The 26,871-nt window shown below is 53.9% G+C and overlaps 1 protein-coding gene across 1 annotated transcript; it reads right to left on the bottom strand.

Moving 5' to 3' along the window:
- NPTXR (neuronal pentraxin receptor) lies at positions 1 to 26,871 on the bottom strand. Its single transcript, XM_049884986.1, has 6 exons — positions 26,787 to 26,871; positions 25,737 to 26,743; positions 8,971 to 9,196; positions 7,042 to 7,289; positions 4,365 to 4,544; positions 1 to 4,079 (listed from the first exon to the last, which is right to left on the bottom strand). Exons 1-6 carry the CDS (start codon positions 26,869 to 26,871, stop codon positions 3,855 to 3,857), a joined length of 1,971 nt encoding a protein of 656 aa, XP_049740943.1. The 3' UTR covers positions 1 to 3,854.

The raw sequence follows: 26,871 nt of genomic DNA on the forward strand, positions 1-26,871 counted from the left end.
GCATCTGTCACACACACATCATACACACGTGGCACCTCATGTCACTTAATATACAAAACAGGGCAAGGAGGAAGCAGAGGGGTGGGCTTAACAGGGGTGGTCTATAGGGGGCACCAATTCAGTGTCGGACAACGTGACATGCTTGCTCACTGCTCAGCCTGGGCCCACATGAGCCCCTCCCCCACCCAGCAGGGTTGGGGGTCCAGGGGAGGTGGAGTTTGGGGTGACAGGCAGCTGGGACAAAGGGGTTGAAGACAGTGATCCCATCTCTAAGAAGGGCTCCTTCCTAGTTTTCTCAGGCCAAGGGTGCTGGGAACACAAAAAAGGAGGAACCCAGTTCCGGGAAAAAGGGGTCCCTGTGTCACGGAGGGAGTACTGACCTCAGAGTCTCTCCACATCTCAGCTGTGTGGCCTCATGGGTTGCCCACTCCCCTGACTCAGTTTCCTCATCTGTAAAATGGGGGCCTGTAGTCCTAGGTCATGCACAATTGTGGGGAGGAGACATGCCCCCTTGGGACATTGATTAGGGGCAGTATGTCCATCAAGCTGAGGGAACCTGGCAGATAACAGCTGTAAAGCACCGGGCTCAGGACGAGGTCCATAGCAGGAGTTGGGGAAGTATCAGCTTCCCTCTCCTTTCCTGCCTGGGACTGTTGGGAGTCACTCCAGCTTCCCTTTCCCTTTCAGCTGTCCTGGAAATTCCGCTGAGGTAGGGAAGGGCTGAGGCTGCCAGGGAGACACATCCCCTGAGGGTCTGTGAGCCCTTTGGTGGCCTCACCCAAGGGGACCCTTGTCTTGAGGCTGGGCCATTCCATACCTGATCCTCTGACCCATGGGGTGTGGAATGAGGCCAGGCACATTCCTTCAGACTGAAATTCTCAGGAGCAATGGTGGGTGCTAAACCCCACTCCACTCCCCACACAGAGTGGGCCCCCCCCCGGGTGAGCAGAGGGCCCTGCATGTAACCTGCCTTGGTCTGAAATCTGGGCTCTATCGCTTGCTGGCTGACCGACACTGGGCAAGGAACTTAACCTGTCTGTGCCCCAGTGTCCTTACCTGTATAACAGGGCTAAGAATAGTCCTAACTTGTAATTGTGTTGGAAGGATAAACGAGATAATGCCCGTGGTCTGACACTTACTAAGGGTGTAACAAACGTGGGCAGCATCATTATTAACCAGGAACAACTCAGGGACACGGCCGAGCACCGTTTCTAGCTCCTCTTGCTCTTCTGCCAGGAGCAGAAGAAAACACCAAAACTTATGGATGAGTCCAACCGGCAGGTGTTGGATTAATGGATGAAGGGAGGGTGCGAACTTTGGGCTTTGATCTTTCTGGAATGGAAATGGGGTCCCAGGCCCCTCACCAAAGATTCAGACTCAGAACCCACACCCCAATGTCTTCATTTTGTTCCTGTTCCCTTCAGAGGGCTGACTAGGGTGACTCAGTGCAGGAACAAGGCTCAGACATCAGATGTCTTGTCACCACCATGACAAAGCACAAAGATTTGGGACGATGTGCCCGGGTGGACTCAAGTGACCAAAAAAGTCCCATCGCCTCCCCCCGAAGGCCCTTCCCTTCCTCCAAGGCCCCCAGAAACCTGTACCCCTAAAAATAATAACAGAAACCAAATACAGCCCAGCGTCCCCGAAACCCAAGTTCCCAATTCTGCCGTCACCCCAGCAACAGCACGTGTAGTTATGGATGAGACACTTGACCCAGCACTTGGGCTGATGTCATTGGCTGTTACCGGGGCAACCTAGACCTCAGCAGGTTCTGGCTGAGCATGCCATCCATTGCTCCTTCTTCCAAGGGGAGTTGGACCGGAGGTGCTGAATCATCTATTTGTGCTCTTGAAATGGTAACAAGGATCTGGGGGCTGGAGGCAACAAGTCTTGGAGAAGTTTCCACGGCATCAGGCCCCACAGCTTCCAGCTCCTGAATATGCTCAGGCTAAGTGGCCAGGGGAGCTCCGAGGGGGGACAAAAAGGGGAAAGGCAACATGCCATGTGAGCCAGGTAGCCTGCAGCTGCCCAGACACCTGGTAGGTGCTGGCAGGGGTGGGACACCTGCCATTCTCAGCTCTCCATTCCCACCAGAGTACCCCGGGGTCACATTCTCCTCCCCCTACCTCCTGGGAGGTGCCAAGATGTCTGGGTGTTGCTTAAAGGAAGATGTCTCAATAGTCCTGTTGGAAAGCATCCTGACCTCTCAACTGTCCATTCTCTTGTGTGTCAGCTGGACTCACAAGCCCTTGAAGACAGGCAGTATAGTGAGGAGGGAGAACACTGAAGAGGGAGTCAGAAGGCCTGTGTTCTAGTCCTGGTTACGCCCCATTGTGCTGTGTGATCCTGTGCAAGTCACTTGCTCTTTCTGAGCTCTTTCCCATCTGTACAGGCAAGGGGTCACAATGGATGGCCTTTCTCAGCTCTGAGATTTTCCCCATTGTCTTGGTGGTGCTGGTGAGGTCTCAAGGTTGGGAACCAGGAACCACCAGCTCTTTGAGACAGCCTCAGTCAGGCAAGGGTGCCAGATGGGGGATCCAGAGGGAGGTGATTTTTTTTTACAATTCACGTGTGAGACTGGCCTGCTTTGAACCCTAACCTTGCCCTTGACTCTCTGGAGGAGCTGCTGAAACTGACCCGTGCCTACCCTGATCCCATCTGCTGCCCAGTTCCAAGACTTGCCGTTACCATGCTCCTGGGTCTCCTGGGAGATTCCCGGGCTTGCCCCACCCTATATACTTGGAATCACAGACCATCTTACGTTCAGTCTGGAGGGGGTCTCAGAAATGATCAAAGCAAGGGCCTTAGCTTACAGATGAGCAAGCCCAGGCCAGAGAGGGCAGGGCCTTACAGAAGGCTACACAGCACGTTAGCAGCCGGGCTGGCCAGGAACAATGCTCCTCTCTTGCGTCCAGTGCTCTGCCCACCACCACACACTTCTCCCTGTCCTCGCAGCTTCTTCCCTTCCCAGAGGCTGCAGGGCCATGCAGAGGGAGTGGCCATTGTGGCTCTGCCAGAAGCGGGGTCCCCTGGGGCATGGAGCCTCTGCCTTAAGCTGGCCCCAGCTCAGGTTGAAGCAGCCCAGGCCTTGTCCTGGGCACAGATGGGGAGGGGTGGCCATGCCAGTGGGGACAGCTGTGGGCGAGCAGAAGGGGTGATGGGTCTGGGCCAGGCATGGAACCAACATTCAAACAACTTCACACAATGAAACAAGGAAAGAGGGGGAGGGGGCAGGCTGGAGGGGCCTCTATCAAGATTCCCATGCCCTTGACCAGCAGCTGGAGGAAGGGTGGAGGAGGGGCGAGTCTGAGCTTCACATGCCTCGTAAAGTAGTCCCCTTCTCAGCTGGGGGGACTGTTCCACAGCCTCTTCTGGTCTTGAAGTGGGAGACACCAGGCCTGCTGCATGGGGGGGCAGTGGGATGGACAGCCACCCCCACCACTGAGATCATAGGCCCTTCTCCCATATACAACCTATGGTGGGTGCTGTTGAGAACAGTGGAATCAAACAGGATGGATGGGACAGGGTAGATGGGGGCAAGAGAGGGTTCCAGTGTAATGCCAGGAGGGTGGGCAGGGCTGTGGACACTGCTACCCCCTCCAGCCCGGCCCTGGCCTCACTCCAGGTTTGACTTGCTGACTGGGGCTGCTCGTCCCCATCTAGGTGGGGTTGGGGGACACCCATTGCTGGGCAGGGCATCTGGAGGTGTGGAGGAAGGTGGGGGAAACGGGGGGCATGGCTGGGGCTGCAGCAGAGGGGAGGCCAGTGAGTGGGAAGGCTGAGAAGGGAATGTACCCCCCTCAAGTCCCCAAAGTGGCAGGCAGGGGAGGGGCCCTGGATGAGGTGGCTCCTCATGGCTTGGTCCTCCCCTTGCAGACATCAAAGGTGGCCTTGGTGGCACCCCCAAAGGCCTCCACTAGCTTGTCTTCCCAGGGGAGGACGTTGCCCGGCAGCAGCTCAGTACAGTTGGCAATGCCCAGGACTTGGGCAGGTGTCAGGGCGTGGTCCCACAGGTTAAACTGGGCAATGTCACCCACGAAGGCCTGGGTGGCATCAAACCTGCCACCGAGGGTGTCCTGGCCGGGAGAGCAGCAGAGAAAGGAGAGAGAAATGGAGTGAGGGAGCAGAAGAGACAGCAGGCAGACATAGCTAGTCAGGCCCCTGTCCTTGCCGAAGCCCACCCCCACAGATCTAGCCCCTTTGGCAGGTCTCTGCTCTCCCTGGGCCTCAGTCTGACCATCTGTAGAATGACTGGGTCAGAAGGAACGATCACTGCTGTGCTTTCAGGCTCCCTCTGCCCAGCCCCTCCTCCTCAGGGGCCCTGGAGAGATCGGCTTGGGCAATGCCAGCCTGAGCCTTACCTGTTCCTGGCCCAGGATGAGGATTCCATGAGGCTTGATGGGGTGCCAGGCAGCCAGGTTCTCACCAGAGCCCCGCAGCTCGCCATCCTGGTAGGCAGACCACAGGCCATCCCGTGTGGTCCAGGAGATGCAGATGTGGTGCCAGCCATTGTCCTTCAGGCTCAGGGGCAGCTGGGCCACCTGGACACAGGTCCCCGACCCCAAGTCAGAGATGCCACAAGACCCAAGCTGGAGCAGTGGCAGAGGCACCCTTGCCCTTTCTTTCAGGGGCTGATCAAGGCTGACCCTCCCCTTCCTTCCAGTCCAGCATCTTTCCCTGATTCCTCTACCTTTTAATCCCTATCGACCTAACCAAATTGCCTCACTCAGATCACAAGGGGGTGATTCGGTGCTGGTTTTCGGTTGTTTCCTGGGAGTTCATTCCTCTTTAACAGGCCCAGAAGGCCATGCAGGGTAGGAGCTGTGTCTCATAGTCCTTGGACAGTGCTCAGCCCAGAGAAGAGGCTCAAGACATCCTGGCCCAGGCTCTGCCACCAACCCCCTTGGGGAGGCTGTTTTCCTCTCCGGGCCTCATCTGAAAAGTGAGGAAGTCAGACCAGGGATGGCAAATATGCAACCAGTGTCTCTTCCTCCACCCAGGGCACACATGGCAGATCAATCAGGAGCCTAGACTCAGCCTCAGGATCCTTCTCATCACAGTGCTCCGGGAAGCCACTGCTGATTGACTACAGTTGGCCTGTGAGATGAAAGGTACTTCCTGCCTGTGGATTTGATGTTCCCAAGGGGCTCTTTGATTGCAGAAATTCTTGGAGATTACAATTGAATGTAACATTCTTTGAAGCCTATTTGGTGCCAGGCCTTGCTCTGGACACTGGGGCTATGGACCTGGTCTTAACCTTAAACGAAATGAGTCTGCACAGGAGGGAAAGATTTCAGGGACAAAATTACAAGACAAAATAACATAGGAGCCATATGGGAGGCACTGAGGCTGTGAAGGCTCAAAGGAAGAGGCGGGTATGCGAACAGAAGACAGGGTGTCTAAAGAATGCCTGGGAAGACAATAGAATTTGTCTATTCCACTTAAAGGCAAACCGAGTAGAGGGCACAGCAGGAGCAAAAGGCTTAGAGGCTGGAATAAAAGAACACCGAGTAGCCTGCTAGATTCGTGCTCAAAATGACTGCAGAGGTTCCTGGAATAGGGCTGCCCAGTGCCCTGTCCAGGGTGCTGATTTCCTTTCCGTGGGAACTGAGCTCCGATCTTGGGCAGCGGCAAGGACGACAGCCAGGGTGTACGAAGGGAACAGGGTAGTATGATCTAGATGTAGCCTGGCCTTGGTCTTCTTAGGACCACATGAGAAATTCACTACCCCCTGGGCCCATCTCTTTCCTTCTCCCCAGGACACCCATGAAGGGCAGCTCCTGTGGAATTGCATTTGGATGGGTGACAACCACTCCCAGTGGCTCTATGTGGCTGTGGACTGGTCACAGATGGGTGTGATATATAGTGTCTGTATTTACAGAGGGTCTCAAAAGATGACCATGCCTGCAAGACCCAAAGCAACGTGGCAGACAGGGGAGGGCATTTTGGGGGGGATGGAGGTGATAGGAAGCTTGCCTTCCCCCAGTCTTTCAATGACTATACCCTTGCAATATCATTTCCCACCCAAGGCCTGTCCTGGTCCTGTCCTACAGTCAGAACAAGGGAGGAAGCTGGGGGTGAGCTCAGGGCATGCGGAGGGTGGGTGGCCCAAGGGAAGAAGAGGAGAGGGATCAAGAGGCTGCTTCCAGAGCCTGAGACCCCAAATCATATTACCACCCCTTCACCAGCTGTGTTGTCAGGGTGTGTTATTTCCTGTCTCTGAGCCTCAGCTTCTCTATCTGAAAAATGGAGATAATGCTGGCACCTACCTTCCAGTGCTGTTAGAAGGGACATGTGTGATAATGTGAGTAAAGTGCTATTAGCACAGAGCCTCGGATAAGAAAGTTAGCTTACATTTATCAAGGCTTGCTAAAGGCTAGGCTCTGTTCAAACACCTTATGCGTATTTAAATCACTTACTCTTTGCCACAACGTATGAGATACAGACTATTAACAATGCTGTTTAACAGATGGGGAGACTGAGGCATAGGAAGGATAAGTGACTAAGCTCACACTGTGGGTAAGTGGCAGAACCAGGATTGAAATCCAGCACTCAGGCTCCAGAGCCTGACCCTGCACCATTCTCCCCATTAATGGGCAGGGGCAAAGGACCTCCTAGTACCAGGGGAGTAGCAGGGAAGAGGAGCCTGCCAGCAGTCTCTTCCTCTCTTCCTCCCCAGATTAAGTCCTTGGACCTCACTTCCTTTTCTCTTTGCCCAGGGGAATGAGCAGGGGCCCTGGAGAGATCTCCGGCCCTGTCCCTAACAGCTGGTTTGTTGGGGAAGTCACATAAGCTCTGTGAGCCTCACGTACCTCATTTGTAAAATGGGAAAAACACTTAATGCTTCTATTAGACACAAGCCCCTCTTTAGCCAGGACCACATCTAGCTTGCCTTTATATTCCCAGAACCCAGACTGGTCCACTGTAGGCATTTAATGCATACTGAATATGTTAAATGGGAAAATTGAAAGAGCCAAACCATGCATGGGACCTAGCCCAGCCAGGACCCAGCTAAAACATGCAGGGGCCCCTGCTCACCTTGTCATTGATCAGCAGCTCCATGGGGTCATGGCCTGCCTCCAGAAGCACTATCTCATTGGCCTGGCCAGGTACCGAGTAGGAGAAGGGGGTGCCCTGGCCAGTGCCGCCCGACCGGGACCGCAGCCACATGCAGACAGTAAAGGCGTAGAGCTCAGGCAGCGCCTTCCGCATGCGGGCGTACATGTAGTTATTGCGGATGGGGATGCTGATCTTGAAGGCGTCTGGGGTGTTGGAGGCCGAGGATCCTGAGGGGGAGGGTAAGGCAGGCATGTGGGGGTCAGTGGACACTGACAGGGGTGGGGTGGACAGGTGGCAGACCAGAGCGACAGCTAGTCATTCCTGGGCACCTGCAATGGGCCAGGCACCTTCATGTCCTTCCCCACTCTGCTTCCTCGTTGACGGGGAGGTTAAAGCGTAACAGCCCTGGACCTGAGATGTTCTGGGTTCAAATCCTGCCTCCACCACTTACCAGCCATGTGACCTTCAACAAGTTGAAGGTTAACCTCTCTGTGCTTCAATTTCCTCCATAAAATGGGGCTAATAATATTTCTTCTCTCCCAGACCTGTGTGAGTGCTGAATGGGAGAAAATATGTAAAGGGCCTGGCTCATGGTAAATAAATATGGTAATAAAATCATTGTCATTTTCTGTAGTTCTCTGCCTACTTATTTAACACGTACTATAGTGCTTTCTGGAAACCCTGGTGGTGTCATGATTAAGAGCTACTGCTGCTAACCAAAAGGTCGGCAGTTTGAATCCATAAGCTGCTCCTTGGAAACTCTATGGGGCAGTTTCTACTCTGTCCTATAGCGTCGCTATGAGTCGGAACTGAGTTGACGTCAGTGGGCTTGTTTTTTGGTATACTGCCTCCTTTCCCAGGCACTGTTCTAAGTGCTTTTACATGTATTCTCTCGTTTATTCCTCATAACAACCCTATGAGATAGGGTTCAGTAAAATCCCTGTTTTATAGACAAGGAAATCTTGGCTAAGAGAGGTTAAGTAATCTTTTCAAGGCCACAAAGCTAGTAAGTGGCAGAGCTGGGATCTGAATGAAAACAATCTGGAGACCAGATTCCTGGTCTCCAAGGTATCTCTCGGCTCAGTTTCTGGGATTCTATATCTTGAATATAAGAGGGCTGTCTGCAGGGGGTAGACTGGAGAGGTACCACCTCTGGGGGAAGGGATACACCCAGCACACCCTAGGGTGGGAGGCCACGGGCACTGCCATCTGCTTGGCACCTCCTGATTCCTGGAGAGGCAGGAACCAGCTAGGTGTCCCTCACCCCAGCTGGTTGTTGAGGGCTGGGAGGAGGAGGTGGGGGCTGGGAAGGCAGGTCCAGGGTTCCCAGGTCTGCTTGGGGCTGGGGGTGGAGACTGACGTGATGCATCACGGCCAGAGAACAAGGAAGTCAGTGACTGCCTCTTTGAACCCATTTCATAGATGTTAAAATTGAGCCCCAAGAAGGGAGGAAACTTGCCCATGGGCAGACAGATATCCAGCCCAGCTGCCTACTTCCCCTCTGTCCCTTGAGGGGACATTCCCCCAACCCCTTCGGAGACACAGTGTAGAAAGACAGCGTCTTGGCATTTGCCAATTAACCCAGTAAGACTGGGTAGGGATTGAGGTTCCTGTCCCTGTGCTCCAGGTGGGATGTTGTGAAGATTACACCAGCTGGTGTGTCAAGTACTTAGCTCAGTCCTGAAGCATAATAAGTGCCAGAAAATGGTAACTGTTGGTAATGATAATAATATTCCCTGATTTTTCCTCTCCCTCTTCTCTTCTGCAGCTTCCCCCCACACCCCACCACCCCGTTCAGCTTTAGCCTCCGGATACCATGAAAAGAGCTTTTGAGTGGCTCTGTCATCCAAAGACCCACCCAAGGACCAACGCCTTGCACACTCTGCACTCTGTGGGCCCAGGACCCACCATGTTCCAGCTCCGCCACGCGGCCCTGCAGTGCGTCCAGCTCCTTCTCCACCTCCTGCCGCTGCCGGTGGCTGCTGTGGCTGAGGGCTGCGCGCTCCTTCTCCAGTGCCAGCACCTTGGCCAGCAGCTGCCCCTCCAGCTCGTCCATTTTGGAGTTCAGGGCAGTGGGCACTGCCGGGGCTGGGGATGCGGCGGCTGAGAAGTTCACACGGGCCGGGAGCTCCTGCTGCTTACAGGGCAGAGAAAGAGGGGCATGTGAGGTCACATGGAGAGAGGAAGGAAAGAAGCATGGGCCTGGAGATGCCCCAGGTGAGCCTCAGCTTCCCCACGTGTGAAGTGGGGATGGCAATTCCAACTTCAGCCAATGCATGTTGCCTGGGTGCCTAGCACTGGGTGGTGTAAACAGCTAAGGCTTACAGTGCTTTGTTACTAACTGGAAGGTGAGAGGTTCAAGTGTACACAGAAGTGCCTCAGAAGAAAAGCCTGGCCATCTACTTCTGGAAATCAGCCACTGAAAACCCTAAGAAGCACAGTTCTACTCTGCACACATGGGGTTGCCATGAGTCAGAATCAGCTCGATGGTAACTAGTTAGCTGGTTGGTAGCTGGTTCTGTTTCCAGTGCTGATGCATAATGGTGAGCAGAAGCAGACCTGGCGCCCACCCTCAAAGACATCTCCGTCTATGGTGGGGGGAGGGGAGCAGGGAAAGGGCAGAGGGAGGCTGGCATGGAGTGCCAGAAAAGCTCCCTGGGTGGATCTAATGTGTAGTGGGGGTTGAGAGCCACTGCCTAGTCCTGCATGGCTGGAAGGTGGTACACCAATGGGCCCTCCAAGGGGTGGACTGTCTTAGTCTTTGCTCATTCACTCGCCAAGCTGCTGCATCGCTGGAAAGCAGTACACCGATATGCCCTCCAAGGGGTGGACTGTTTTAGTCTTTGCTGATTTACTCACCAAGCTCCTGCATAGCTGGAAGGCGGTATACTGACAGGCCCTCCAAGGGGTGGACTGTTTTAGTCTTTGCTCATTCACTTGCCAAGCTTCTCTAAGGTGGTACTATGTGCAAGGTTCTGTGTGGGCACAACCAAGGGCTTCTGGATCAGGGCTCCAGTGGTGTGGTCATTCCAGGGTAAGATCACAGACTCTGGAGTCAGACAACCCAAGGTTCAAGTCCAGCTCTGTAACCAGCTTGCTATGTGACCCTGGGCAAATCATTTGACCTCTGTGGATCCAGTTCCTCACATTCAACACAGGACAACTGTACCTACTGGGAAGTGCTGTAGGAAGGGTTAATGGTAAATGTCAGTAAACAGATTGTTTATTGAAATTTACTGTCTGGGGCTGTCTTAGTTACCTAGTGGTGCTATAAACAGAAATACCACAAGTGGATGGCTTTAACAAAGACAAATTTATGTTCTCACAGTTTAGGAGGCTAGAAGTCCAAATTCAGAGGGCCAGCTCTAGGGGAAGGCTTTCTGTCTCTGCTGGCTCTGGAGGAAGGTCCTTGTCTCTTCAGCTTCTGTTTCCTGGTTCCTTGGAGATCTCCATGTGTCTTGGCATCTATCTAACCCCATCTCTCTTCTTCACTTGCTTGTTTAATCTCTTTTATATCTCAAAAGTGATTGACTCAAGCCAAACCCTACACTAATCCTGTCTCATTAACATAACAAAAACAATCCACTCCCAAATGGGATTATAACCACAGGCATAGAGGTTAGAATTTACAATGCATATTTTTGGGGGACACAATTCAATCCATAACAGGGGCAGAATGCTTCAGACTGTGCTCTGACACCCCCCACCATTCTGCTCAGAATGAGGATCAAGTGTTTAGAGTCCCCCCATCTCATCTTTTGATCCCAGCAGTCAGGAAATTTGGAGCAAGAGCCAGGGGGTACTCTCCTTTCCCTTCCCCTGCTGGAGAAAGCCCCTTCTGGGGTGAAGGGAGGCAGGAGACCACAGGTCTAGATTCTTGGAGGGGGCAGCCTCTGGTGGACACGTCATGGGAGCATCAGTAGGAGATTAATAATTCACTGAGCTTCTGGGAGCCAAATTAAACCTCCCCCACTGCAACCCCCCTCCCCCCGCTTCCTCCCTTCTCCTAATTCTCCACTGACAGGCCCAATGCTTTCCCGTTCCCCAGAGGCCTGCTGGTTCCTATTCAGCCTGGCCCTGAGCCCTACCGCCGGCTTAGGCCCCAGACATGACCTCATTGAATTCCCACACTCATTCACTGAGCAAATATTCAGGGAGCACAGACTATGTGCCAAGCACTGCTCCAGGTGCAGAAAAACAACTGAAAACAAAACAGAAACCCAGGAGCATACTCAAAACTTCCCAAGCTTTGGGCGACTACGGGAGCTCCCTCTCCAGCCTCACTGGTCAAGTCTTGGCCTTGCTGGTCATCTGCTGGGTGATGTGGGCAAATTCCTTAACCTCTCTGATCCCCTTTCCTGACCATGTGACAAGGGGATAAATGTGTCCCCTGCCACAAAGTGCTGGGGACAAAGGATGTGCAGGCAAAGTGCCACACGCTCAGCGACTGAGACCCCGGTGCTGCCACCATGGCGTTCCCTGTTTGTGCTGGGCAGTGAAAGTGACCTGGGGCTGAGCAGTTGGAGGACTGACCCTTGGCTCTGCCATTCTGTTCAGGGTGGGAGGGAGGGGGGACCTCACTGGTATCATTTTCCCTCATCTAGCAAATGGGGCTTGGAATGGCCAATTTGTGAGGCTGTTGTCAGGATAATTATGCGGAAAGGGCCTAGTGAAAGTCCGCCTAATGTGGGGGGTTCAAGGCCAAGGGTTCCAGCACTTGGGGTAATAGGAAGACCTGAATGGGGTGCTCTCAGAGGTGAGCTGAGCCCTAGCAGGCACCTCGCAAGCATTCACCCACTGGATCTGCTTAACGAGTCTGTGAGGTAGGTACCACTAGTGTCCCCATTTCATGGGCAGGGACACTGGGTAAGAGTGACCCCAAATCACACAAGGAGCAAGCAGCAGATCTGGGATTCGAACCCAGGCAGTCTGGCATTCCAACCCATGCTCTTAATCACTCCGCAAGCGGCCTCTCCCAACACCTGCCCTGCGGCCCCTCTGGCAACCCTCTTCCCTCACTGTCCTACCTGTCCCCAGGCTCTGCTGGGTGGCTCAGATGGGAAAGGTGGGGCTGCCTCAAAGGGCTGGGGTCAGGTACCAGCTCAAACTCTCACTTTGTGTGCGTGCGTATGTGCGCGCGCGTGCTCATGTGTGCGTGTGCACGCGGAGGCGCGCGCATGCGTGTGTCGGCAACCACAGGCAGGACTTGGAGCAGCTTTTTTCAGAAAGCCTTCAGTCCTTCTCCTCCCCCTCTCTCCATCTGCTGGAGGTGGGAAGGGACTGAGGATCCACCTCCCCATTCCAGGCTGTGAAATGGGGCAACAGAATGCAAGTCACTGAGTGGTCCAGGCTGCCTCTGGGCAGGGACCCCACGAAGCAGCTGGGGTTGTGGGGGGCTCAGGGCGTCTTTATCATCCACCACGTCCCAGGTAAGAGGTCACAGCTGTCCATCAGTGCAGACACCTGCGTGGCCACCAGGCTGGGGTGGAGGCCAGGCGAAGTGGGGCGGGAGATGGCTAGGTGACCAGCTCAGTTCACTTCGGTTCCCTTGGTCTTACTTTTGTTACACTAATCTTGCTCTCCTGGCAGCTCCTTCTAACCCCCAAGGCACCTATGAATCCTGGCTCTGGTATGAACTAACCATAAAATCTCAGTTTTGCCTTCTGTAAAATGGGACAACTGCTCCCCACTGTCTACCCTGGTGTAAGGATGGGAGGAAAGAGTGGAAGGGACTGGCCCTCGTGGGCTGTAAAAACATTATACAAACCGTGAGGCTCGGACACGTTAGCTGATGGCCCACCGGAGTGACAGGGCCAGCCACCCGACTGTATGAAATGGCTGGATTTCCAGAATCCTTTTTTGGGCATAGGCAATTAGCTCACGGGGTGCATTTCCATCTCAGGGCTGGAAGGGGCCAGAGAGCATCTCCATGGCCCCCAGTGCTGCTCTGTCTGGCCTCCATCTGACACCTCAGTTCCCCACCCTCCTATACACCAGTCTTGGCATGAGGGCCACACGACTGAGTGAGATCCTATGCCAGGCCTGTCCTTGCACTTCACACGTACTACTCCTAAATCCTCACGGCCACTCATGGAGGTTGGTACTCTAATTATCCCCACTTCACAGATGGGGAAACCGAGGCAGACATCCTTTTGAATTTTCTGCAATGATGGGGCTGGGCAAAGTCGATGCTTCCTCTCTCTGGAAAGCATCCCCGCCTCACTCAGAGGGAGAAACACCTGCCAGGAAGGAACAGGACGTGGAGGGCTATTTACACAGATGCCTGAGTGAGGAGAAAACGTGCGGGCTGAGGGGGTGGGTGCACAAGCTGTTCTTTTGTAAGAGCCGCCAGCTCTGCAGCCGCCAGGAAGGCAGGGAGGGGGCCGGCTCGCACTATCATCTGTGGCCCCCTCCCCACCCCATGTCTCAATCAGAGAACATGACTCCCTGCCCCCCGCCCCACTTTCCCATCTGCTGTGGGCACAGGCTGTGCTGCGTGGGCTCCTGGCCTGATGCCAAGTAGGCCCCTGGCCCAAGATGGGGGGAGGAGAGGGGTGGGTGACGACACCATCGTCCCCACTCAGCTCCTGATGGGCAGGAAAAGGGGGGCTCAGAACCCACAGCCTGTTCCTGCTGAGAGTCTGGGGTGGGAGCTGGTGTAAATATGCAAGGCCTGGAGTCAGAGCCCAGGGTTCTCGTCCCAGCTCAGCCGCTAATGTGCTGGGCTCACTAGCACTAGCAACAGTAATGCTCACAGCACTCACTGCACACCAGGTCCTGCACCAAGGAAGCCCTGTGCAGACATGTCATACCCTGTCAACAACCTGGGAAAGGAGACAGGCCCACTCCACTGATGAGGGGACTAGGGCTCAGAGAGGGCCAGTTGCCTGCCCAAGGTCACACTGCTGCCAAGTAGCAGAGCAGGACTCCACCCCAGGCCCTCCTTGTTCTGGAACCTGTGCTCATCCCTCCATCCTCCCCAGACAGTCTGGGTCTCCCTTTGCTGGTCTGCCAAGTGGGACAGTGCCAGCTGCCCTGCCTGGCTTGAAGGCCAGTGGAACAGGTGCTAGTGGTGAGGCTGTGGGGGTCCCATGGGTGGTGTCAGACTACGGTATGGGCAGCTTCACAGAGGGGAATGGGGAGAAGGGCCCTGATGGCACAGGGCAGTTCTGAGGCTAAGAGGACATAGAAAGTGCCCAACCTCCTCTCCCACCCCAGGGTCAGTGCCTTTCCTGTGGGGAGCAGGAGGAAGGGGCCAGCTTCAGAGTCAGGGCCCAACCCTCTGCACAGCTCACCCTCCCAGGACAGCCCAGGGTCTGGCTCCAGGGGCTGCAGGGCAGGGAGGAATGTCAACGGGTTTTGGGGGCAGCAGAGCTGGTCACGTCTCCTTGCCTCCCCCATCTGGTCACCCCCAAGCCTGTCAGTCTACTATGACTGCCCAGGCTCATGCCTCGGCTCCACCAACTGAGTGAGCTTGTGACATGAGGGTTCCGTGCCTCAGTTTCCCCATCAGCAAAAAGGGCACAATGATAGCATTGCCTCATAGCATCCTAGCTTTCTTTTTAATGCCTGAAATATAATGACTTTCTTAAAAAAAAAAAAAAGAGAGAGGGGAGAATCCAAAAGTGGAATCTTGAATGCCAGCATCTAACCCCGAGTCTTAGCCATCATCTCATCTCAGTCAGCTCCTTTGGCCCTGCCCTAGCCCAGGCCACCAACCCCCGGGCTGTGGTCACAGCAGCCAGAGGCGGCCGCTGAAATCACAAATACAGCCATGTCACTCACTTACCTAAAATCCTTCACTAGCTCTTCTCCCTCCTGCTGTATAAAGTCACAGCCGCCATCTCACCCCTCTGGCCTCGGCCCTCACCACAGGACCCATCTGCACCTCCGAGCAAGCTATACTTCACTCCTACCTAGAGTCCCCCAGCTCCTTCTCACCCCAGGGGCCTCCGCATGGGCTGTTCCTTCTGCCAGATTTTGCTGGGAACACTCGTCTTGTTCCCCCTCCCCTCGCCAATGCCTACTCAACCTCCAGATGGCGGCTTCCCTGATGCCTAGGCTAAGATGTTCCAAAGAGAAAGAAGAGTCCCAAGGGCTTCTCTGCCCCACCAGGGGCTGCAGAGCCTTCATTCACTCATTCATTCATCCATCTGTCAACGTGTGCTGTGGCAACGTGATGTCGTGGCTAAAGGGCCTGGATCTTTTCCGAGTTCCTCACTTACTAGGTCTGTGGCCTTCAGCAAGTTGCTCAACTCTCTGACCCTCAGTTTCCTCATCTGTAAATTGGGATAATAATAGTACCTACGTTTTATAAGTTAGGATAAAATGAAAGAATAAACGTAAGGTCTGGCATATACTAAAACCTAAAGCCAAACCTGTTGCCACTAAATAGTTGATAAATGCACAGAACCACTATTATTGAGAACCATGAATTGACTTGACGGCAACTCACAACAACAACATTATTGAGAGGCAGGAGGGCATAGTGAGTAAACATGTGGGCCCTCGAACCAGACTGCTTGGATCAAAAGCTCAGCTAAGTGACCCGGGCACGTTTCTTAACCTCCCTGAGCGTTGGTTTCCTCATCTGTAAAATGGGGATAATAACAGTCACGTGGTTCTTGTGGGATTAAACTGTAAGGCCCTTGGAACAGGCCCCGCACAGAGGGCGAGCTCATCCCTGCCACCTCTCAGTGCAGCCTGCTGCAGCTGTAGGGCTCTCGCCCGCCACAGGTGGCGCTCTCAGCACTGTGACAGCGGCAAGAACACCAGGCAGGGAGGGACAGCTCTGCCTGGGAGGAGGGGGTGAGGTGGTCAGGGAAGTCTTTGTGTAAGAGCCCCGGTGGGGGAGGGGCCATGTCAACCCCAGCCTGTCCCCCAATTTCCTCTCCAGGAGCAGACCCAGCAGGCTGCTCTCTGTGTAACCCAGGGAGGGAGGGGATGGGACAGCGAGGGGCAGAGCCCAGACTGATTTTTCAGTCCTGGTCCCCCAATACCAATTTGAAGCTGTAATGGGAAGATGACAAATGGGCCACTGTGCCCTGAGGGTGCCAAGTGAGGATGAACAGGTGCAGTGAGGGTGAGGGCAGGAGGATGACAGGAGCAGAGAGAAAGGCTCTGTGGAAGTATCTGGTGTTAGAGGCTGGAGTGGGGAGGGGTCTACCCCACTTGCCCTCCTGGGCTCCCAGACTCCAGAGAGTGCCTTAGGACTCCCCCAGTCTTAGGCCTCGTACCCAGCACCCCCTGCTAAGCTGCTACTTTGAGAAGGCCACCCAGAATTTCCTCTCAGGCGCTGTCTGACCACCTACCTTCTGGGCTCTAGCCAAAAACCCAGAGCAAGGACTGAGAACCTCCATCCCCCTTTAGCCAGAGATTCTGGCTGTGATCTTGGCTTAGCTTCTGCTGTGCTATGTGGCCTTGGGCAAGTCCCTTGGCCTCTCTGAGCCTCAGTTTCCCCTGGAGTAAAATGAGGGTTGTGGGATACATAATTGGTCCTACTTTGGGCTGGCTGCCTCAGTCCCCATCCTAGGGTTCAATGGGGAGGATATGCCCAAGACTGTCCTGGGAAGACACTCCTACAGTCATCACTCCGCGAGCAGCACCAACTTCTGACTTTGCTCCACCTCCCACAGGCAAGAACTGGCCAACACTTTACAAAATGGACAATAAGCACAAGAAAAGGTGCTCAGCAGCGTGAGTCATCAGGGAAATAAAAGTGAAACCACAATGACCACTACACGCCCACCAGAACAGGGAGCATTTTTTAAATGACCATAGCAAGGATGGTGAGGACGGGAAGCATAGCGTGGGTGGGCGTGGAAACTCTCCTAACTGCTTGGGGAGAACGTTTTGTAGTGCCTACTAAAGCTAGACATGCCTCTTCTATGATCCAGCCGTTCCACTCTTTAGTGTTTGCTCAAGAGACATGAGGGCTCGTAACCACCAAAAAGTATCACAAGAATGTTCACAGAAGCTTTGTTTGTAGTAACTCAAAACTAGAAACAACCGAGATGTGTGCCCATAGTAGAATGGGCAAATAAATTAAGGTATATCCATACTGTGTTCTTAGAAGCAAGACTTTGGCGAGACTTTGACTCACTTACTTTGGACACAATCAGGAAAGACCAACCTCTAGAAAGGGGGCATCATGGCTGGTAAAGTGGAGGGTGGGCAAAGGTGAGGGAGGCCGTCTGTGAGATGAGTTGGCACAGTGGCCGAAACAATGGACTCGGACATAACAATGATCATGAAGATGGCACAGGGCCAGGAGATGCTTCGTTCTGTTATACATAAGGTTGCTATGAGTCAGAACCAACTCAGTGGCAACAAACAACAAAAACAGATCCATAAGATAAAACTACACAGCAAGTAACAGCACAGGCAATAGTGGGCAGAAAAGTATTCCCTGACACCGACACGTGCAACATGCCTGAATGTCACAGGCATAATGTGGAGCGAAAAACACCAGGCACAAAGGAGTATAACTGTATGACGTTCAAACACATGCAGAACCCCTCTACGTGGAAAGAAGTCAGAATAATGGTCACCTCCGAGGAAGAACTGGCTTTGGGGAGCATAAGCGAGCCTTCTGGGAGGCTGGGAACGTTCTGATTCTTGATCTGGGTGGTGGTCTCTTGGGTGTCTACACCCATAAACATTTACTGAACTGTATTGTACACTTAAGATGTGCGTCCTTTATAAATAAGCTATGGGAGGTCTTATATATTTGAATGTAGGATATAAGTTTAAAAAAAAAAACCCACAGGTAAAACCCTACTTCTGTCCAAGCAGCCCCTGCCAAGGCTGGAAAAGCAGGAAGGCCCTCCTCTCCTGGAAGGTCTGCCAGGGACTGGAGGCTTCCAGGCTACAGGATGGCAGAGCGAGAGAGGCCTTCTGGGGCATCCTGCCCACCCATCCCCTTTCACAAATGGGGAAACTGAGGATTAGAGAGGAGACGGAATTATCCGAGGTCACGGCAAGAGAGTAGCAGAGCCAGGGTTTAAAAAGCTCAAGTGCTACCATGGGCCGGAGTAGGGAGCTAACGGCCTCCCAGTATGGGTTTCCCACCTGGAGATAGGGTGAGGTCAGGGTGGGGGGGCAGCCAGGTCTGCAGGCAGCCGGGGTCCAGCTCCTCACATTCTAATACCAGCTACTCTTCCCGAGTTTGTATTCCCTGCCAAACCCTGTGCCAAATGCTCTACCATTATCTCTTCTGTCCCACGAGGGAGGGGCTGTTTTTTCAATGTTCATTTTACAGATGAGGAAACTGAGGATGAGAAAGTGAGCAGCTTGCCTAAGGTCACAGAATTCTCCAATGACAGAGCTAGACAGTGAACCTGGGCAGTCTGGCTCCAGAGTGTGTGCCCAGAACGCGATTCTATACTACGGCTCCGGAGGAAGACCAGGGCCAACGCTCAATCAGGGGCTGGGGGAGTAGGCAGAACCCTCTCCCTGCATTCTGCTGGCCCCCATCACCTCCTCTTCCCAGGCCCCCTTCCCTGCAAAGGGGCGGGGTCAGGGCAATCACCACCTACCAAAGAGTAGCTTCCAGAATGGGCAGCAATGTAAGACAAAGGCAAAAGCCATCAATAGACTTCAGATAAGGCATCAAAAAATCTTCTAAGCTGCTGTGTTTATCTGCAGGTTTCCCCAAGAACTGGGGGTCCGAGGGTGGTGTGGTGGGGATGCGGTGGCTGCGCACACACACATGCATGCACCACCCACACAATTCCTATTCAGGAGGCATCTGCCCAAGGACCCAAAATTCTAGAACCCAAAGGGTCCGTAGAGCAAACCAATCCCCTCTTCCCACCCGTTTTACAGATAAGAAAACCAAGGCCCAGAGCGGGAAAGTGATTAGCCTTTAGTCACAAGCAAGAAGAGCACACAGTCTTCCTATTTCAGAGAATATTCAGCACAGGACGAGAACCTTTTTACAGAGGGGGAACTGAAGTCAAGAGCAGGTGAACGCCTGGCTCGGTGTCCCTCACGCTCCTGGAGCCTCTACTTCCTCACCTGTAAGATGGGGATGTACAGACTACTTCATAGAGCTGAAGACTGAATACACTAAACAAGCTAATACGTATACAGTAAAAGCCTAATAACTGTTAGTTATTGTTATCGTTATTATTACTATTAAAGATCCCACAGCGAGCTTCCTGATTATCTCAATAGCCTGCGGGACAAGCCTTTGAGAAACTAGCCCCATGGCACTTGCTCGGGATGTTCTAAGACAGAAGTGGTGGAGGCAGCATCAAGCAGGAGGTACGCCCTCACGTGTCTTGCTCTTTTTCAAAGATGAGTGAGGTCTGACCCCCTCTGGATGGGTTTAGAGCAAATGATGAAAAATAAGAGCCCTGGAGCCAGACACCAAGTTCAAATCCAAGCTCCACTGCTGTGTGACTTTGGGCCAGTTTCCTAACCTCTCTGAACCTCAGTTTCTTCATCTATGAAAGGCAGCTAGAACAGTACTTCCATCATAGAGTTTTTACGAGGATTAAATGAGATAAAGCACAGTGCCTGATACTCAACCAGTGGTGTCACTAGGGGAACGAGGGGGTGTGGACCACACCTGGTGACGCTGTCAGAGAGTTGACACTAAAATGACTGTCTATAAAATTTTTGTGCAGTGTTTCAGAAAAAATTTATTATTTTTAATTAAAAATATCCATGTAGTTAGTTTTAACAACATTTTTCGTAAGCTCGGCTTACACATATCAATACACGTACAAGACTAAAACTCTATGCTAATTTACCTTTTGAACCTTCTAATGTGCGCCGGTCACAGCTGTCAGTATTAGCCAATTACGAGGATGCTCTGAGTCACGTGGTTTCGTCGGCACGCGTGACAAGCACACACTGTTGTTTTCTTTGCTGCCGGCGTTTTTATAGTCACTGATTTGGTCAAACTTTCTGGCGTTTTAGCTACAATATTGTGGTAATTCGTATCTGTGAACCTATATCAATAACTTTTTTGAGGGCGAAGTAGTAATTGAAGGAAAAGGAGAAAAATCAAAAAAGGCTTCGGCTCAGTTACTAAAAATGTAACTAATAATGTTGTAATTCGATGTAGAGCAATTTTACAAAACAATTTTGTTAGTACTCATATAATCTAAGAAATATTACCTTTAAGCAATTTACAGCTGTATTTATCACCTGTTATTCTATGATTAAAATTGATAATACATATTACTGTGGATTCTGTATGGTCTGTTTGGGAGGAGGTCTGTGGGGTTGGGAGAGGCGACACCATGAGTCACCGTGCTGCGTGACACCAACCCTAGTGACACCACTGCATTCAGCAAGTGCTAAGTAAGTGCTAAGTGCTCAGTTAGTGTGAGCTGTAACTGTTAATAACACAAGAGTGGTGGCTCCCTGAGTCCAGGTCCTCTGTGAACACCACCACCAGGGTGTCCCTCGGCATGGCCTCCACTCCAGGGTTAGGGGAAGCCACCCGCCTACATCATATACACTGGGTCAAAGATGTGGCTTTATGTCAAAGAACTGCTGTTTCAGTCGATCTTGGAGTTTCATTTTACACATATATTAAATTAGTGCAAAAATGGAAAACCGGAGCATACATACATGGCTGGTTACCGCATAAATGGTCCAGTCCTTTTGGAAAGTGATTCTTGGCTGCAGCCGTACAAAGTCAATATCCTCTGACCCAGTAATAGCACTCCTGGGAATTTAGTCTCAAGGAATAATTCAATAGACTTAAAGAGAAAGAAAGAAAAAAAACAAAACAACAAAAAACCACCAAACAAACAACTACCTGCATGAAACTGAGCCTGCAATGAGCATCTAGAAGAAAAACAATTGGAAGCAACCCATACCTCCACCAGCTGGAGGCAGGTCAAGTGACTGGTGGGTGGCAGAGCTGCAGATGAATCCCAGGGAGTTCCGGTGACATTAAAATGTAATTACACAGCAGCCCAGAAGCTGTAACAATGTCTGCATTCGGGAAAGGGCTAGTGGGGGCTGCACAAATGGATAAAAAAAAAAACCCAAACCAGACCCATTGCCATCAAGTCGATTCTGACTCATGGCGACCCCACGTGTTACAGGAGAGAACTACCTCATAGGGTTTTCTGGAAGTAGATCATCAGGGCGTTCTCCTGCAGCACTGCGGGTGGGTTCAAACTGCCAATCTTTAGGTTAGTAGTCGATTGCAAACCATTTGCACTAGCCAGGCACCATTCCAAAGGGATAACCAAAAAAACAAACCAAACCCATTGCTGTCCGGCCGATTCCGATTCATAGTGATCCTATAGAGCAGAGTAGAAGTGCCCCATAGGGCTTCCAAGAAGCAGCTGCCGACCAGTGGCTAGATTTGAACTGCTGACCTTTTGGTTAGCAATGGAATTAAATGGAGTTTCCCTCCAAAAACCTTTGGACTTTTTGCAATGAATAACAACAACAAAAACAGAAAAGAAAACACAAATGATTTCCTACTAATCCCTCAAACGTGGCTCCCACTTGAGGCCTGGGGCAGGCGGACCAACCAACTTTACCTTCCCTCCTCTTTCTGGTCTGGAGGCAGGGAGGGGAGAGGGGATGCAGAGCCCTGAAGGCAGGGATGGAGGCAGGGATGTGCTGAGGGTTATGGGAGCAAGGAGGGGGGACAGAGTGTGACCATGGAAGGCTTCCAGGAGGAGATGTCCTCAAAGTAGACCCTTAAATGAAGAGCAGGGATGCACTGGGGGTGATCTAGGCCAAAGGCAAGAAAAAACTGGGAGGTGGGTCTGGAGAGCTGGGCCACATGGCAGCCTGGGAGCAGGCAGAGGAGTTCGCACCAAAGGCGTTTCCACAAAGGAGCTCCATGGAAGGGCTTAAGGAAGATCCCTGGGGCTGCCTGGAGGAGAGCCAATAGAGGGGTGTCCTGGAGGTGGGAGACCGGTAAGGAGGCTGATGCAAGCAAGCACACACAGAGAGATGAGGCCGACAAGAACTAGGAGGGGGAGGGAGGGGCTAGGATGGCTCCCAGGTTTGTATCGGAGAAGCAGGCTGGGGAGATGCTGAGTTCAGGTGAGGTTAGGGGATGGGTGGGACGTCCAGGGGCTCAGCTGGACCTACTGGCCTGGAGCTCAGGAGGGCAATCTGGGCTGGAGGGGCACAGTGGAATGGGGTGTTGGAAGCCCTGGGGTGTGGCTAAGTTCACCCAAGGGACAGTGAGAGGGTCGGCAGGAGGGGGCGCGAACGTTAGAAGACCCTGTAAGGAGCAGAGAAGCAGTAGTCAGAGAAGGAGGCAGAGAGGCAGGAGCGGAGAAGCCAACGACATGGAGACTTGAGAAGGAGGGAGTGATCAGAGGGTCAGGTGCCCAAGAGGGGTCCAGCATGACAAGGACAGAAAAGTTCCTGTCTGATTTGTCAACTTTGGTGACTTCAACAAGAGCCCTTTCAGTGTGCTCTGGTGGGAGAGAGAACGAGCGGTGAGGAAGTCACTCTGAAAATCAGAGGGCATCCTTGTGAGGGTACCAGATGAGAAGAGACAGGGAGAAACTGGATAGTGGCTGGAGGAAGCATGAGGTCCTGCTGACACCAGTCGTCTGACCCCAAGTCTGTTGGGCTTCAGAGGCCAGCCCCTCCCAAAGCCCCCGAGGCCGGCTCTGGCTGCTGCCAGCTCCAGAGGCAGACCTGGTGGCCACGTAGCCCCCTGCCTCTGTCTCTCCACATCCACTGCACTAGAAAGCAGGAGGGAATGTACGTGGGGGAAGCCAGGGTTTGCCCAGCTGGGAAGGTTGATCTGGTGCCAAAGCCCAGCCGTCAGGATCCCCCCAACCTCAGCAGGCTAACTGGAGGGGAGCCCACCCTGCCAAGTGCCGCAGGTGCTGAGGGAACAGGTCCAGGGCAAGCCCAGCCTGCCAGCCCCAGACGTGGGGGAGCCACCTGAGCCATCTGCGTGTGTGGGGGCGGGGACTAAGGTAGGCAAGGAGGAAGTTTACCGAAAATCAAAGCTTTTTTTTGACATTGCTATAATCTGTTTCCTAAAAGGAATGTTTGTTCCCATTTTGATTTTTGACTATATTAAAAAAAAAAGTAATATTTTAATTTCAATGTTCACGGAAGCAGCAGTCAAGAAATCAAACTACGCATTGCATTGGGCGAATCTGCTGCAAAAGATCTCTTTAAAGTATTAAAAAGCAAAGATGTCACTTTGAAGACTAAGGTGTGCCTGACCAAGCCATGGTATCTTCTTCTTCTTCCTCTTCTTTTTTTATTTTTTATTTTTATTGTGCTTTAAGTGAAAGTTTACAAATCAAGTCAGTATCTCATACAAAAATGTATATACACCTTGCTATATACTCCTAATTGCTCTCCACCTGATGAGACACTCCGCTCCTTCCCTCCACTCTCTCTTTTTGTGTCCATTCCACCAGCTTCTAACCCCTTCTGCCCTCGCATCTCCCCTCCAGATAGGAGATGCCAACATAGTCTCAAATGTCTACTTGATCCAAGAAGCTCATTTTTTCACCGGGATCTTTTTCTATCCCATTGTCCAGGCCAATCCCCATCTGAAGAGTTGGCTTTGGGGATGGTTCCTGTCCTGGGCTAACAGAAGGTCTGGGGGCTCAAACCATGGTATTTCAATTGTCTCATAGGCATGTCAAAGATGGACAATGTATAAGGAAGACCAGAGAAGAACTAATGCCTTTGAATTATGGTGTCGGCAAAGAATACTGAATATACTGTGGGCTGCCAGAAGAACGAACAAATCTGTCTTGGAAGAAATACAACCAGAATGTTCCTTAGAAGCGAGGATGGCGAGACTTTGTCTCACATACTTTGGACATGTAGCCAGGAGGGATCAGTCCCTGGAGAAGGACATCATGCTTGGTAAGGTAGAGGGTCAGCAAAAAAGGGGAAAACCCTCAACCAGATTACTGACACAGTGGCTGCAACAATGCGCTCAAACACAGCAACAATTGTGAGGATGGTGCAGGACAGGGCAGTGTTTTGTCCTGTTGTACACAGGGTCGCTATGAGTCGGGACCGACTCCAGGGCACCTAACGACAACAATATTATAGCTTTAATGATAAAAACAGTAATTACTCAAACGGATTAGTTACTAGCTGTGCCAGGCACTGTTCCAGAACCTTCACAGGGATAAACTCACTTAGCCCTCCTAACACCCCAGTGAGGTAGATGCTATTATTATCCCTATTTTACAGCTGAAGAAACTGAGGCTCCCCTTCACTGATGATTTTCAGTGTTTCTTTGATTATTTTCTTGCGTTTGGCCCTCTCATTCTAGAAACCCCTGCAGAGCTCGTGCGGGGGACAAGACCCTCTTGCGTCCTTCCTGCCTCTGCCACTCACTCAAACTGTGACCTAAGGGGGTCTCTGAGCCCTGCTTTTGTCGTCTGAAAGTGAGGGGGCTGGCTGCCACTGTGATACCCTGTGGGGTGGGTACCGGCCCCAGCACAGACTCTCAGGAGGGCCTGGCCATGGGCAGCGTCAGCCTTCTATATGGGCATCCCCTGTGCTGCTCTGCCAGGGATGGGTGGGGGGTCCCTGCATTTGCTCCCTTCCTCTGCTTTGCCAGCTGCACTGTTTGGGGGAAGCTCATGGAGGGGGCAGCTGGTGCTTTAGCCTCTGTTTCCACCCTCCTTCCACAGATCCAATTTTGTCTGTTTGTTAGGCCCCTATAGCTTTACTAACCCTCCTCCCTGGGGTCTTGCAATCAGTGATGGCTGGGGGTGATCAGTGACTCCTGCCATCTGCCCTGCCCAGTCTGATTGTCCCGCTCAGTCTGACTGGTTGCCCCTCTCTGGGGAACCCCAAATAGCTGCTCACAGGTTAGAAGGGGGTCACACCTCTCCAAAGGGGGGGGTAATGACTGGCCCAGGGTCACACAACAGCCAAGAGCAGATCCCCCTTGCAGGACACCATGTGTCTGGCTGAGTGCCTGAGCCAGGACATCAAGAAGAGGGGAGTGGAGGAGGCCAAACGGGGCGGGGCCCTACTCCACCTAGCCCCCAGCCCAGAACTGCAGGCTTCGGGGTATCAGTGCCTGGGAGCCGCATCTGAGCCTCCCGCTGTCTGGTCGTGGTCTGAGGTACGCTGGGAGCTATGGGGGTAGAAGGCGGTGAGGGGCACCTGGATTTGGCTTATGGACACTCTGTTCCCTGCTCTTCGGCGGGTAAGGAAGACCCCGAGTCTCTTGGGTAGTGTGTCCTGTGTCGGGACCATAGAGAGTGAGTATAGGGCTGGTGCTGCCTTGGGAGTGTCGGAAGCAGGAAATGAAAATGGCTTTTAATAGCTCTTAGTAGGTGCCAAGCATTTTCCCATCTAATCAATTGATCTGAATCAATCCCCACTACAAGTGGCCAGGCACTTACACCCATTTTACAGACGCAGACACTGAGGCCCTGAGCGGTAAGTGCCTGGAGAGGAGAATGGAACGGAAATGAGCCTTTCCCATGAGCTCCGCCGTGCCTCTGAAACTGTGCAAGACGCTTCTCCGAGTCCCCTCCCGGAAATCTTCCCCTCTCACCTGCGAGGAGGAGCGTTCATTCCCGTAACATGGGCGGACACGGGAGGCTCGGAGACCTGCCCAGGGCCTGGCAGCTCCCCGTCGGCGGCCGGACACCGGAACGGCTGCGCGCGTGGCCGCCGCCCGGGCGCCCCACCCACCGGGCCCGCTCCCCGACGGCGCGGGCGGCGCTCACCTCGATGCGGTCGATGCGGTCCCGGAGGGCGCGCACGGCGTCCTCCAGCTCGAGGACGAGCGCGGGCGAGTCCCAGGCCCCGTCGGCCATGGTGTCGCGCCGGGGCCCGGCGTCCTGGAGGCCGCGCGGCAGGCCGCTCTCGCAGCGGCCCAGCTTGCGGGTGAGTTCGCGGATGGTGTCCTGGTCGGCGCGGATGCGCGCCTCCTGCTGCAGCGCCGTCTGGCGCAGCTGCTCGGCCGTGCTCTGCAGCAGCAGCAGCTCCTCGCCCTCGCCGCCCGCCGCGTCGCCCTGCTCGGCCCCCGACGGGCAGGCGGCCGCCAGCGGCGTGCACAGGAAGCGGCTGAAGAGCGGCCCGGGCGGCAGCGGGTGCGCGCTGGCCGCCGGCGCCCCAGGCAGCGCGGGGGGCCCGGCCGAGCCGCCCGCGCCGTGCAGCGCGCTCAGGCTGCGCTGCGGGCCCGGGGCCGCGGCACCGGCCGAGGCGGCCGAGGCGTTGTCGGCGCCGCCGGGCAGCGCCCGCGCGGGGCTGGCCGCCAGGGGCACGCTGGCGATGATGCAGATGACGGCACCGAGGAACGCCAGCATGCCCGCGGCCAGCAGCACGGCCAGGAACTTCAGCGTGAGGCGGCGGCGGGGCGCCGAGGCCCCGGCAGGCGCGGTGGCGGGGTCGGGGCGCGGAGCCCGGGAGCCCTGGGCGAAGGCAGGAGCCGGAGCCGGAGCTGTCGCCGCGGCCGCTGCTGCCGCCGCTCTGAGCCCAACCGCGAGAGGCGGAGAAGGCGGCGGGAGGGGCGTGGGCGCGGCGGCCCCGCCCCGCTCGCTCCCGGGGCAGCCCCGGCCCAGCCCGCACCCGTTGCGCGCCGGGCGCCCAGGTGGGGGCGCGGTCGGGGATGCGGCTGGGCGCGGGGGCAGCGCCCAGGGCTTCACCCGCCGCAGCCGCAGCGCGGAGAGCGGCGACCCGATGGGAACGCGGCGAGACTCCTGAGCGAGCCCCAGCCCAGCGACCCTGCGTCCTAGCCCCCAGCGGTACCAGCAATGCTTACAGCTTACAGCTACCTTGTGCGGTGCAGCTTTGCTCCATGTCAGGCTTGGGGCTGAGCAAGCTACATACTTGGTTGCAATTAAACCTCCCCGTGGACAT

This window comes from Elephas maximus, chromosome 4 (genome assembly GCF_024166365.1).
Source record: "Elephas maximus indicus isolate mEleMax1 chromosome 4, mEleMax1 primary haplotype, whole genome shotgun sequence".
NCBI classification, from domain to species: domain Eukaryota; kingdom Metazoa; phylum Chordata; class Mammalia; order Proboscidea; family Elephantidae; genus Elephas; species Elephas maximus.